The 14,002-nt window shown below is 40.7% G+C and overlaps 1 protein-coding gene across 2 annotated transcripts in view; it reads right to left on the bottom strand.

Moving 5' to 3' along the window:
• The window catches only part of SPEF2 (sperm flagellar and cilia associated 2), a 1,151,963-nt gene that overhangs the window by 1,037,656 nt on the left and 100,305 nt on the right, over positions 1-14,002 (bottom strand). For both annotated transcript variants that reach the window (XM_078674939.1, XM_078674940.1), the window contains exon 4: positions 2,988-3,158. In XM_078674939.1, coding sequence (XP_078531065.1) covers positions 2,988-3,158 — 171 coding nt within the window. The remainder of the gene's footprint in view (positions 1-2,987; positions 3,159-14,002) is intronic.

The following is a 14,002-nucleotide window of genomic DNA, read 5'->3' as shown; positions in this document are numbered from 1 at the left end:
AAATATACATATGAACAGTTTTGTGTGATTAGCCCTACAAGTGCAAAGTGTAATATGTTGCTTGTGAACTACTTTCCCTGGGAATCTGCCCTCTCACTCACTCCGTAGACAAAAAATAGCCAAGGTATCTAGAGCTGTGCCGTTCCCTCGTACTTGTTGACTAGTACACCAAACTTCAATCCATTTCTGTGGGGTCTAACCTTTACATGTGTCATCTATCACTTGGGTTGCATCATCTATGCTCCGGGTTATATCCATAGATCCATTTACATGTAATATTTGATCATTCCTAGAGTGCTTTTCAGCCCTTCCTGGAAGAACTCCCAGAATAAATACCTCTGGTGGTTGCATAATACACATTCCTATGGGTTTCTCTCAGCCATGCATATACAAAGGCAGATGGTATAACGACCAGTACTATGGACAGCTGCCTGTTGCTGATGTATGCACTTTTCAGAGCATAAAACATGACTGGGAAGCATAATTCCCATTCTATTTTCCTGTCCCTAAATGTCATTTAGCTTTTCGTCCTCAGTATGAAGTCATATATAAATACAACTACCATAAAATGTAATATCTTTTAGGAGGTAGTTTTGGGGAAGAACATCCTGGAGCCAAGACTATTAAAGTAATCGAATTACAACACTTTAATGGTTAACTGGAATGCCAGAGCGGGAAATTGACTGCAGATTAGACATGCATACAGAGGCTCCAGTACTATGTGTTTTGATCCTGTGAGGTACGTTTCTTTGGGTTTACACGGCAGCGTTTAAACTTCCTGCTCTATAAAACATTATTATAATAACTGTGCAACATAAACATTGAAAAACACTAAATGGGGTTGAGATTAATTTTCTGGTACCAATCGAACACTAGTGAGTTTTTTTAACAACATTACAGATCATGAAGGAGTATAAGAGCAGCAATTAAAAAATGCTCCCTTTTCAGTGCCCACTGGGATACTTTTAAATATTTATCTCCACTCCACAGGGCATGTACAGGTGCCCCATATTTGCAAATGCCGTTGATTCCATAGCATGATACAATATTTACCTGAAAGGCATGTTGATGTGTGTCAGCAAAAAGGCTAATATGACCTTCAAATTATTATCAGAGAGGTACATGACTCAATGACTTCTAACTTTGAAAGCCTGGGCCTGACAGGATAGAAAGGAATTGTGGATCAAATTAATTGTTCTGGGTCAGTGAAGAGTTTTCTGCCTGTAAGCATAGCACACTGTGCTACTTTAGCAAATGAAAAAGCAGAATACTTCAAGGAGAGGAGAGGAAGATCCGTTTCAGTTCAACAATGTCATTAGTGAGTCGCTTGTCTTTCTTCGATAACAGGTGCAGGACTATAAACAGTGAGTCCTGATTCAGTGGCATTCTAGGTGGACTGTCTAACAGTGCATTGGCCTCATGGTCTCCACCCGAAATTCAAAAGGTCCGTGGTGACGGAAACATTAAGGGACACCAATCTGGATGAAATGCTTCTGAGATGGCCCTGTTCCAATCCCAGCAACTGAGAGGGTAGATGAGTTAATTATGGACTTTGTATCGGATTCTGGCTTTTGGTTATGTTGGAAGAATATTTGGATCTCTGACTGTAACATAGTTAGTCTTTCTAATGAAATACATCTTAATTCAGTAAGCTCTCGTTCCAAGTGTCATGAAAAACAGGCACTCAAGCTCTGCTGGATTCGTCAATCAAGAAGTCCCACATACATTTTCCAAGCGCCCACACTACGTGTTGGCGAAGAAATCCCCACACGATTTGGTATCTTAAATATCCAAAGTGAAAGTGCTCATCTGTAAAATATACAGGCACCATGTTGGATATAGCGCAAGAATACTGGGGAACAAATAGTGTTTTTGTCCTTCAGGGACTAAGAGGAGATATGCTACAGCTTTGGTTGAGAACACGGGGTAGATGCTAAATTGGTCACACATGCCTAGTCAGTAACACTGCCAAGAAAACATCCACCTGCACGATCTGGAGCTTGGCATCCTGGCTGGGGAACAGTTCAAAAGTCAAACACATGGAAGGTGCGAGTTCAGATACACGTTTGTCTCTGTTTGGGAGGATTAGGCTAAGAGCCTAGTTCAAATGGATAAATAGCAGTCAGATGCAGGGTAAAACAAAAAGTAAGTAGGGTCTCTGTGCGATATACCTAGGAAATGAAATGTGTAGAACTGAGGGTGGGTGTGACCTTTTCTTGCTTCATTTCCAGTGTGTTGTTCAGTGAACATAAAAGTAGGGGACAGTGACGCACCATTAGGCAATACAGGTTTAGAGCTATCACAGGTAGGATTTTATTGACCATCTGAGATTTTGACTTGCTAAGTGGCTTTCCCATAAAGTTATTTACTAATGCTGTCCGTGGGATATGATCCAAAAAATCAGGTTTGGAATTTGACCTAGAAAGTGCCATTAGTTCATGTAGATAATCCATACACCAGAGGGACTGACATCCAGGAACAGCCCAGGGGTTCAGAAGCACAATCATTGTATTCATGCTTTTGTAAGCCATATGTCCAGAACATTGTTCCCAGATATAATTGACACCTTTTAAGATAACAACAGCTGGCATGGATGGGCAACCAACTATTAAACAATGAGAGCTACGTCAGTGTCTTCTTTTCCTTGGCAGGGATGCTCGCATTTATACATGGCATGGTATTATTACTTTCCATAAGAAAAACGCAGGGAAAATTCTTCTCCGACTTAATTTAGTCTTAATTAATATTAGAAAAGGTGGCCTACCGACACGCTCAGTAGTGAAGGATATGAATTGGTAAATCTGAAACATACATGTAGGATGTTACTGTGGACAGAAGTGCCTTTTTTGGGTGATTTATCAGAAAATACATGTAATCATATTCTATGTTGATGAAGATGGCACAATTATTTACTTAGACAATACAACACATTTTCATAAAAAAAATAGTACGCTGCAGTAATCTTAGAGCTTTAAGCATATCCACACCTTTTCTATGTCCTGAAATCTTAGCTCGTCTTGTATTTGTTTAACTTTTCTTAGTTCTTCATTCTGCAGTCGAGTCATCTTCTCATTAATCTCCTTGGTCTTCTGTTCGAACTGGTCAGTTACATATTGCAGGTTCAAATCAGTCTGACGAGGCACAATGGTCTTCAGGCACTAAACATGGATTCAAAGATATGTAAATAAATTTGCTGCACCATTACCCAACGTACCACTATACTTTTGTAGACTGTACCAACAATATAAACTAATTTGCGTTGTAATGCATTTAGCAACATGGCATTTCTAAAATGAAGTGCATTTTAAATCTCTTAATTACAGGATCAATGTTAAATTCTGTGCAATGATCATTCTGATTTTCAGCATTAAATTTAGCAGTCAGGACTTACAAACTTAAAAATGCCAATATTTTGGCAGAGATGATCGTTCCTAAGTTAGTATTGATGTAGTTCACTTTCAGTTTTTTCTGCTCATAAGATTTAATTTTAAGCACTGAGATTTTGGCTATCAAGATGTTGACAATTAAATTCCTGAGAATGGGGATTTAGTAGTTGGCCCCTTATTAGTCAATGGACATTCCTTTAGTGTGTTTTGATCTGGCTTCACTTTAGAATGTGAATCTCTTTGGGGTTTTTGTACTTCTCTCGCGTTATCCATAGGTGGACGTTCACATTATTTATTCCAAAAATGGAAACAAGGAGTTTGTTCCTTGAAAACAAAAAACAATGGTCCCAGCATACTAAGAACTTTCTCCTTGAGTTTGGGAGCCATTCGGCGATTTCCATACCTGGGAACAAGAGTGATATTTAGGCAAAAGAAGAGTCTGATGGACAGCCTACCCCTGCAGCATCAACTTTGCTTTATGTGAGCCAATCACACTGAATAGGACTATAAGCTGCAAACGCTCTTTCTTCCTTCAGGAAGTTGCTTTTTTGCATAGTTTGTTTAAGCCAGCAGTGTCGTGTATTTCTATAGGTTCTGAATCGATCCCCCTATTCCTGACCATATTCTGGTTAACCTACCTAGCTAGTTAACTAACAGTCAGCCCATGAGGCAAGAAATCCCCCATGATGCAGATACCGTTATCTGACGCAGTCACACTACGGCACAGGAACGTGTTATCTGATTAGGTCATAACGCTTGGGATCTAATTAGACAAGCGACATTCCTCCAGCCCCTGATAAGGCATACGACGTTCTCATAACAAATCAAACCTATGACAACCTGGATAATCCGTGCGGCCATTGTTTTGATTTCACAGAGAACTTTAGTAAAGAATGTGCTAACGAGCAAGTCGTATGACATCTTTATTGACGTACCTATGTCCATCCTTACGTCAATCCCGGCACCTTTAAGGTATAAATATTGCCGACCTTGCCCTATGCAAACACACGCGTGGTGACAAGACGGAGCAGCCATACTTGCCGAAGCAGAGAGCAGAAGCAGACCCCGCAGGCAACAGCCCCGCCTTCCTGACGCGCTGAGAGACGCGCTGCTATCTCAAGCCGAGAGACCCAGCACCGGCGCTTCTGGGCAGCCCTCGCAGGCAGCCTGGAATATCGAGAGCAGAGAAAGAGATACCATTCCTCATTCATCCTAAATTCCAGGTACAGAACTGAATAACCCCTCCTAGAGAATTCTTTAGTTATTCACTTGGCAAAAACAAACTTAACTTAAACTGTAACTTTCTATTCCCGCCCACGCATTAGACTTAGGTCAGGTACACGGGGTAGGCGTATTTAGAAACACCAGTTGAGTACGTTTAGTCAAATGTATATGTGTATGTAAATATATTTTAATCATTTTAAACATCATATGGCTCAGAAACCATATCAATGTTTTTACAGTATTATTTTATACTATTGCTTTTAATGTATGCACTTTACTTAACTATAAGTATTGCAATAATATCGATCCATTTCTCTTGTACGAGAAAAAGAGACTGATCAATAAATAACATCTTTTATTGAACACGCCCGTCTCTTCCTTTTCTCTACATTCTGATGAGACTAAGAATGCACGTACTGACTGAGTAAAATAATTGCCTTGTGCTCACACGACTCTTGAGATTGACTCTTGATTAGGGGAGAGCAAAGTTGTCATGTTCTATGGTTGTCAGAAACTAAATCCCTTCTTGTCTAATCAGGGGAGTTAATCCTTCCTTGAACATTCGAGAAAGTTTCTAGCGAACTCTGAGCTTAGCTGGCAAACCCAAAAATTAAGTCTAGTATCGACAGTAGTAGACCTAGTTAACGTCTGGTCTAGGCCTTTACTGCTGTAGGTACTATTCCAATGCGCAGAGCCTATTGGGAAAATAGGAGCTACACTACATGGCGCCCAACGCGTTTGGAAAGGGCGATAAAACTAACGTAAGACATTTAGAGTAACTCAGTCGTGCTTTCTCACTCAGACCCCTTTTCCCAAATACTCCAAAGACGTCTGGAGTGGGTGAAAGGTTATTATATCCTCCAAAACCTCGCAGGAGGGAACTCCTATGTATGGTTCTTGGTCTAGTCAACGTTGAAGGATAAAACAGTTCCAGAATATTGTGCATCTAATCTCTGTTTCCATAAAGAAACCTGATCTGCAAATAAACATAATACCATCCTGTCAGCAAAATGGACAGCGATGAAGAACGAGAGGTTACTAGATTAGCTACTGAAATAGCAGATGCTGATGCTACCATGCAAGCAGCAGACGCGGATATAATACTCATTCCGGTCGCCAAAAGGAGATCTATAACCTTAAAACTTATAGAAAATGGACTGACACCTAGTGGTGGCACAGTCATATTCGTAATCGAGGCACACGAATATCGGCAGACAGAGGTATACTATACATGGATACATTTTCCAGCAGCTAATACTATAACAAAGTACTTCCACTATTACAAAGTAGAGGAACCTCCTAATGAGTACACTCCTTTCGAGGAGGTGGAAGTACCACTCAAATTCCAAGAGCATTTGCTCTTATTTGATGGCGCCCTAAAACATAATAATCACATTACAAGGCTCGGTCCTTTAGGAAGACCAGGAGCAACGTGGCCGGTCTTAGCCGGATACACACCATATCCAGACATCGAAAGAATGCCTGCAGCAGAGCTGTTAATACAGCTAAAACAACTACTAAAAATTCACAGACAATTAGTTCAGTATGTAATGCGGACTTCAACAATTCAGCCAGCGATTAAACTTCCACAGCTGACCCCTCACCAGGGGAACACAAATAAAATTACACCACAGAACATCCAATCCTGCCTAGGTAAAGTTCCAGCTAAACGGGAACAGATACCATTCTGGTTGGCACAGAAAATTACCCAAATAGAGGCGGTGTTTCCAGACACCACCCCGCTGGAAAAACACAGGATTCTGACTATATGTCTCCCAATGGGAATCGCACCACACATTGAGGACTGTGACACTTGGGGTACAGTCTTTGCTTCCATCTACACAAAAACGCACGGTGTTCCATCCATTTCGGTAATACCAGATGTGCTAAAACAAATTCAAGATGAATACGGTCCAGAACCTGCTTTAACTCTTGGTATGAAATTACTAAAAGACTTCAAGCAGGTCTCGGCTATATTACTAGCCAACATAAAGGGTGAAGCAGCAAACGTGGCGATCCGCCAGAGGTTAAAAGAGACAGATATAGCAGACCAACCAGCTGAAATTGCCAGAATCATAGAAAAATCCTATGAAGAACTAGGCAGAGATAGTCTAGGTGGAATACCAGTAAAACCGCAACTGACTACAAGTCCAGAAAAAATGTTTTTTAATAATAATAATAATTCACCAAAAAAGAACTGGAATGGGAACAAACAATCCAATCCAAAAGAAAAGAAATTCCAGTCCAGAGGAAGGTCTCCTAGGCGAAGAGAGAAATCTCCAAACCCGAGACAAAGGTCACCTCAGAGTGAACCCTCTGGGAATAGATATAACCTTAGAAATAGGGATAATATTAAAAAACCTGATACATATCAAGACATTGATACACGTCCCTCTCAATCTTTTCAGAATTCCTTGCACAAATCGGAAAGAAGAGGACGATCAGAAGAGCACGCCAAGTCCAAAGACAAGGAACCTGCTCAACTGAAAAAGAAATCACAATTTCCAAAAAAGAAGGTAGCCAGTATCAAGGTAGTTAACAATGCCGAGAATACTGAGGACACAACTGAAAAACGGAGAATGGGCTCAGACAATGCTAGACAGCGCAGCAGAGGTGAGCATAGCTCGCAAAGTCCTTATGGATCATCTGGAGACAGTGGACACGAATGAATACCTTCAAGTGGAAACTGCAGATACCAGAGTTAGCAAGCCCCACAAAATATACGAGATAACATTACGTATAGAGGGAGATAAGACTAGGAAAATAAGGGGACTATTTTGGGATAACCTCTCAAAGGGTTATGACATACTTCTAGCTGAAAAAGACTGGCCACCAGAGTTTGTCAGGGAGTGCCCTCATGGCGAAGAAGTAATTATGCCTGCCTTCTCGAATCAAATCCCGATTCATAAAAAATACACACTTGCTAGAAAGTGGGCAGTGGCCTTAGCACCTGCTTTATATAAAAATCATGTAGGATGGGATGAGGATTCTCCTCCTCACAAAATCCAGTTAAAATCACAACCAACTGCACAAAGGCAGTACCCAATTAAGCAAGAAGCTAAAAAACAAGTAAATGAAATACTAGATCAGCTAGAATACCAGGGGGTGATTGAAACTTGCACCTCACAAATGAACAACCCTTTGTTTCCGGTCTCCAAACCAGACAATTCATATCGTCTAGTTTTGGATTACCGACACCTTAACACATGTTGCAAAACTTTTGCAGTGCAAAACTCACACAGTGCTGCACTAATGAATAACATAGTGCGCAAAAAATACAAAACAACCTTGGACATCTCCAACGGATTCTTTTGTCAAAACATAGCACCAGAGAGCAGATATTTAACAGCTTTCTCAGTAAATGGCACTCAAAAACAATTCTGTCGGTTAGCCCAGGGGTACAAGAATAGCCCGGGGGTATTCTCAGCGAGAGTAACAGAATTACTACAACAATATGATGATGAAGCATTATCTTATGTCGATGACATTTACTTAACAGATGATGACTTGGAAACTCACTTGAAAAGAGTGAACACCATAATACTTGGTTTCGCTGCAGAGGGTTACAAGTTCAACTTCAAAAAATCCAGAATTGCCCATCTGAAAATCCAGTACGGAGGATATGAATTATCAAGTATTGCATGGTTGACAGTCTTTTAAGAACTAGAAGAATTAAAAAATCTAAAATATGAAAAGACGTATCCTATGCCAATCGACATTCTGCCTCTACGACATTACGCCTGTGTAATCTATACAGACGGGCATGCTCAACCCTCCGTTTGGGGAGAACATGCATACAACCCCACATGTGAGATCACAAAAGAAGTGTGGCGCGGAGGTAAACTAAGACCTCTATTAACAAAATCACACTCAGTAGAAACAAATTCAGAAATGCAAACTGAAATAATAGCTTTGAAAATGGCGCTAGATAATGCGGATCGCGAATTCCCGACACTTATAGTGTCAGGTTCATATTTCTGCGTCAAAGCATATAACAAGGATTTGCAGACATGGATTCAGAACGGTTACAAAGATGACACAGATGCACCAATAAAGCAGAGACTTCTCTGGGAACAAGTAGCTCTTTTAAAGAAAGAACTACCAAAGACTCACGTGACTCACTCACTGAGTCATCAACGTGATGGCGTTCACGTTGTGGGGAATTCATTGGCTGAAACAGCCGCAGCGGCAGCCACTAAATCGGCTCCCGTAGATCGAAAAAAGCGTACATTAAAATACATTGACGGTGAAACATTGCTGGCGGTGAAAACGTCATCAAAAGGCGACTGCTCAGCGTTACCGATCAACTATCCACTCAATTATACATACATAATCGATGCAAACTCCGTCCCTTTTGCTCGAATCCCTGGAGTGGGGGATAGAGTGATTCCAAACATGGACAGGAGACACTTGTTAATCGCAGACGCACACATGGGCGAGGGTCACAGACACCTTAAATTAAAAGATTCTCTGGAAGAATTACAATCACGGTACTGGTGGCCAGGCATGAGCCTGCACTACACCATGTTTGTAAAAAACTGCCCAAACTGCAACAGAGATCGCAGAGGGGAGAGAAGCAGTTTAATACCTCGGCGAATCACGGCAGATAACATCACCACTAAAAAGAATGGCTTGCGATTAACATATACAGGCTAGTTCCCACTTATAATGTAGATCCACAGCACTCGGCTGACGTCTGGACTGTTATACAAGATTTGCGAGTCTAAATGGCATATACGCTAAGAGCATGCTACGTTCGACCATTTTTTTCTTTTTCTCAGGCAATCCAGCCTGGGGGGGGAAAGAATGGCCAAATGAGCACAGCCCAGCGGGAATCTTCTCACTTCCTTCCTGAGGGTATGGGATGGTGTAAAGAAAAAACCAAGACAGAAAGCAATCTATAATAGAAAGGATATTAGGTTCGGGAGCTGGGTGGGTCAAACATCTAATAAGTGTCCAACGTAGTCTAAATAACTTGCCAAGAAATTCTCTGAAGGGATTCAGTCCGTACGAATTATTATTCGGAACTAGGATGTTGATCTCTGACCTTGATAGTCAGACTTCAGTGGTAATAGAAAAAAGCTTTGATGTCAAAGACCGTTTGGCTATTTTGCAGGACTTAAACAAAACAAGAAAAGACCTGAGCAACATACAGTTGAAACAACAGCCAACAACCACTGAAGAATCACCACCTGTCCCAGCAAGACCTGTCTGGATTCCAAAAGTCGGGGATCTAGTCAGGGAAAAGATCGCGGTAAAGAAGGAATTTGGGCCTTCTTACAGAAAAGCAGTTCCTGTCTTGTCTGTCAACGGGACAAGATCAGTTGTACTACCGCCACTTGCTGGAAAAAAGGAGAACCGAGTTGTATCAATCGACCTGGTAAAACCACAACATGTGGCCAATAACAAACAGTAGGCCAAGTGGACTCCCAATAAGTAGCAGAACACCAAGGTTTGCTACCAGTACAGAGGTCCTAACAAAGAGGCTCATCACTTTCGAAACGCCTACAGAAGAACAACAAGGACTATGCAACAATGCAATAGAACTTAGACCTCTGAAAACCCAAATAAAGACATTTAGCAGAGACACACCAATCTATACTGAAGTACCAAGTGAAAATGCAAAAAACAAAAATCCTGAACCAATTGGAACAATTGACAGAACTGCATCCGGTTACTTCATCAACTTCGATGATTCCTCTGAAGGCTTCAGCGAACAAAAGACACAGCCATCATCAAAATCCTTTAAAGACAAAGCGAAGGAACTTTTGAAACAACTAAAAGAAACATATCTGATTTCTCCATGGATTGAATTTTGGGTGGGTTTTGGTGCATTTATCCTCATACTTTGGCTCATCATGGTATTTACTTTGGGACGCTTCATTGAGGGAAAATATGCTAAAATGGACACAGCAAGTCAGAACATCAACTTGGTCCTCAAACCACACACATCTTCACACGTCGAGAAACGAGAACTTTCTTCAGAACTTTCTTCAGCCAACTTCACAGCAATTCCAATACCTGGTGGGGTAGCCTGGGACAACACTGACTATGAAATTTATGGTCCGGTCGAGATCCTGAAATATCCACACCAAATTAAGATCTCTTTGAGTGACTTTGCGAAACCAAACTCATTTGCTGATGATTGGGACTTTGAAAGTATAAACAATATGATGTCTGACTTAGTAATGTCTGCTAAATTTACAAAACATGATTATTTGCAAGGTTCTACAAATTATGATAGTATGTATTGCTATAACCACTATGGTAACCATTTCTTGCATAAATCTGCACAACCTAGAAATGTTTTAAATTTTAATCAATGGGAACATTGTGCTACACCTCCAAAAGGGAGCTCTAGAACCATTTATGACAAATATTCATACTTTCAAGGTTTTAACACTAGTAATGCTGAAACATTTTATTACAAATTGTCAAACAAGACAGGGACCAAAACCATGATAACCAACACAAAATTGATTTATTCTGATTCATTCTTTGAAAAAATGAATACTTTTGGATTCGATTATTGGGACAAAAATGTTGATTTGAAAAGTGTTTGGGGCACAAAAGAATGGCAAGTACAGGGTTTAGAAGCTTTGTTTAGAGCCTGCATGATCCCAGAACAAATGATATTTTTAAATGACACTGTTCAACAAACCACCTGTCTTGGCTTAGCCAAAATCAAAGATTTAAATAACCCGTCTATTCCAAAGCCAACAATGTTTAGCAATAACTCTGATACAGATGAAGGAATAGACATAAACCATATACTTAACCAAAACAGAACAAATCCTGATTGGAAACAATGGTTGAGCTGGCCCACAGATACAAATAACTGTCAAGATAGATTCCTGAATAAAACACAGGGTTTCAAAATGACCAGGCCAGACCCTAGATATCCCCAAAGACATCATCCAGGGATAATAACAACCTACAGTGTGGGCAAATTATGCCTTCAATGGCTACAAACTTCCACACTGCCTGAAATTAAGCAACACCTAACTTTACTTACTGATGGTGCTGACTTGCGTGATTTCATAATGGGACCACGCAAACAGCGTCAAAAGCGTTTCATAGCAGCCTCTGTATATGCAGCATACAATGAGGCCTGGAAGGTTACTCAAATTGAGACAGCAGAAAGAATACGGGAAATTGACCGTATCAATTTGGAAAAATCACTTTCTGTAGTGGACAATGGGTTAATGACTCTGTCCTCCAGAATATTTTCATTGGACAGCATTGTGTCTTCAGCAATCGATATATTATCGCAAGACTTACTGTTATTACAACATGGTCAGTCACAATTGCGCTCTATTGTACAGCTTGGCTGGACGTTACAAAATCTGCGTTCAGGCTATGTGCCTTGGCGTTTAATCAACACAACGTCACTATTCCAAATCTTTAACCTTACTGATAGACAAATCGGTATGGCGCAGAAGGGTGCTGATTATACAATCTTGAGCATTGAAAAACTAGAAAGATTACCGTTGACAATGTCAGAACGACCTGTCAGAATCTCAACCTTCAGGTTTCAATACTGCCAAAAATATATACAGGCTGGCATGTACGAAAAATTGGGAAAGGGGTACCTTAAAACAACTTGGAACCTGCCCTATTCACATGCATGTGTCAGTAACAAAGGACAGAAAGTGTTTCTTAGTGGCAACAATTGTGCTATGTCACTAAGCGGCACGCTTCTGTGTAACGGTATTAGTTTGCACGGAGCCTGTGAAGGGAATTCATACAACCTTTCATGTCACCAGCAAGGCGCACCTGCAACTGAAATAGAACCATTCTTTCAAAGACTCTATAATGGGAGTTACATTCTTATTGTAGACCGCAGATGCTGTAGTCTTATGCCCGGGACTCCTTATCTCGTCACTACGACGGCGAAGGTCAAGTGCTGTGGACGTTCTTTGTTCCCCAGCTCCTTTCCAGACAGGGAGGCGAGGGCATGGCCCAGTTTGAAAATTACTTCTATTCGAATAGACACTTTAAGCAGAATGAAAACAGTGCTTCTTCAGACGCCTACAAGGCTCACGTCATCTAAAGAAACGTATGATCTACAAGTCGCAAGGACGACTGCAGAGATACATACATTATTATCAACCAATTCCCCCGTACATTTCGCGGAAATCCTGAGCGAAATCTTAAATATTTCTGATACCACTGGGGTCTCAAAGGTATTTAAGACAGTATTTTCGATGGCATTAACACCATTCAAAGCCATACTGGGTATTTTTCCAGATTTCGTCCATTCGATTTTTGGCGGACTTCCCTTGATCCTGGGACTAATTGCAGGAATCCTATTCCTAGTCCTTATTTTTCGTTATGGCAACCCATGTCACAGAACAAACTCTCACGACAATGGAAGAAACGATCCTAGCCATTGGATACCGGGACCGGATATCAAAAATCCTGGGACTTTCCCGGCTTAGAGACCTAAACATGACTTGGTTTCTATCATTTCGACCAATGTGGCAAAGGTGTGTTTTACCTGTACTAAGGTGTCTGCTATGCGGAGAAGAATGCGTGTTAGACACCTGTCTGACGCTACAATCGGATGCGCCGGTGGATGCAGATACACTGTTGGTTCCTACCAAGGTTCACGCACTGTGCTGCCCTCAAAGGCTGCCAATTCTGATGACGGCATTCCTGGAATCTTCACCACTGCGATTGAAGAGTAGTGAAGTTCAAGATGAAAGCAGCATCGAACAGGTACGACCTTCTGTCAGCAATGCAAATCAGAATGTCAATGCAGACAATCATGCGCATGAATGCATGGTTACACCTATTTCCGACTTAGTGGAACTTTCCCATGAAGCTGTTGACAGTTTTTTCGAAAGCCTGAATGATATGATGTTCTCTCCGGAACAGAAATAGAGACTTTTGAGTAAACTCGCACACGGCGTTCCCTGAATCCGGCCTTCAACTTAAAAAATAAAGTCACATGAACAATTACAATCCAGTTCACGGACAGCAACTTTTTTCAGCAAGCCCTTAAAATATTTTTCTATATATTTTTCCCCGGGACACTGATCTTCTGCTTAAAGTAAGAAACTATTCCTAGAGAACTAAGATTTCTATTTTTTTTAGATACTTTATAGACTTTATATAGACTTTAGCTGCCCGCTGGTATGTTCACAATATATTTTATGTGATGAAATGGTTTCGACTTTTTTTCTGTATAGCCATATTAAGAGCCATTTCATGTGTATTTCTCATATACCAAAAAGCAATAATGCATAACAATGCATGTTTACTTTTGCATTTAATTCATAGCTTAAGCGCATACTATATATATGACTGCAATTTTTCAGTATATTTGAAAATTTCAAAATGCATTTATGTATTTTGGGGTGGTAAGGTATACACTATACTCTATAGTA

Source organism: Lissotriton helveticus, chromosome 2_1 (genome assembly GCF_964261635.1).
Source record: "Lissotriton helveticus chromosome 2_1, aLisHel1.1, whole genome shotgun sequence".
Lineage (NCBI taxonomy): Eukaryota > Metazoa > Chordata > Amphibia > Caudata > Salamandridae > Lissotriton > Lissotriton helveticus.
Note: the sequence above shows the minus strand (reverse complement) of the source record. Positions and strands in the feature narration are given on the sequence as shown.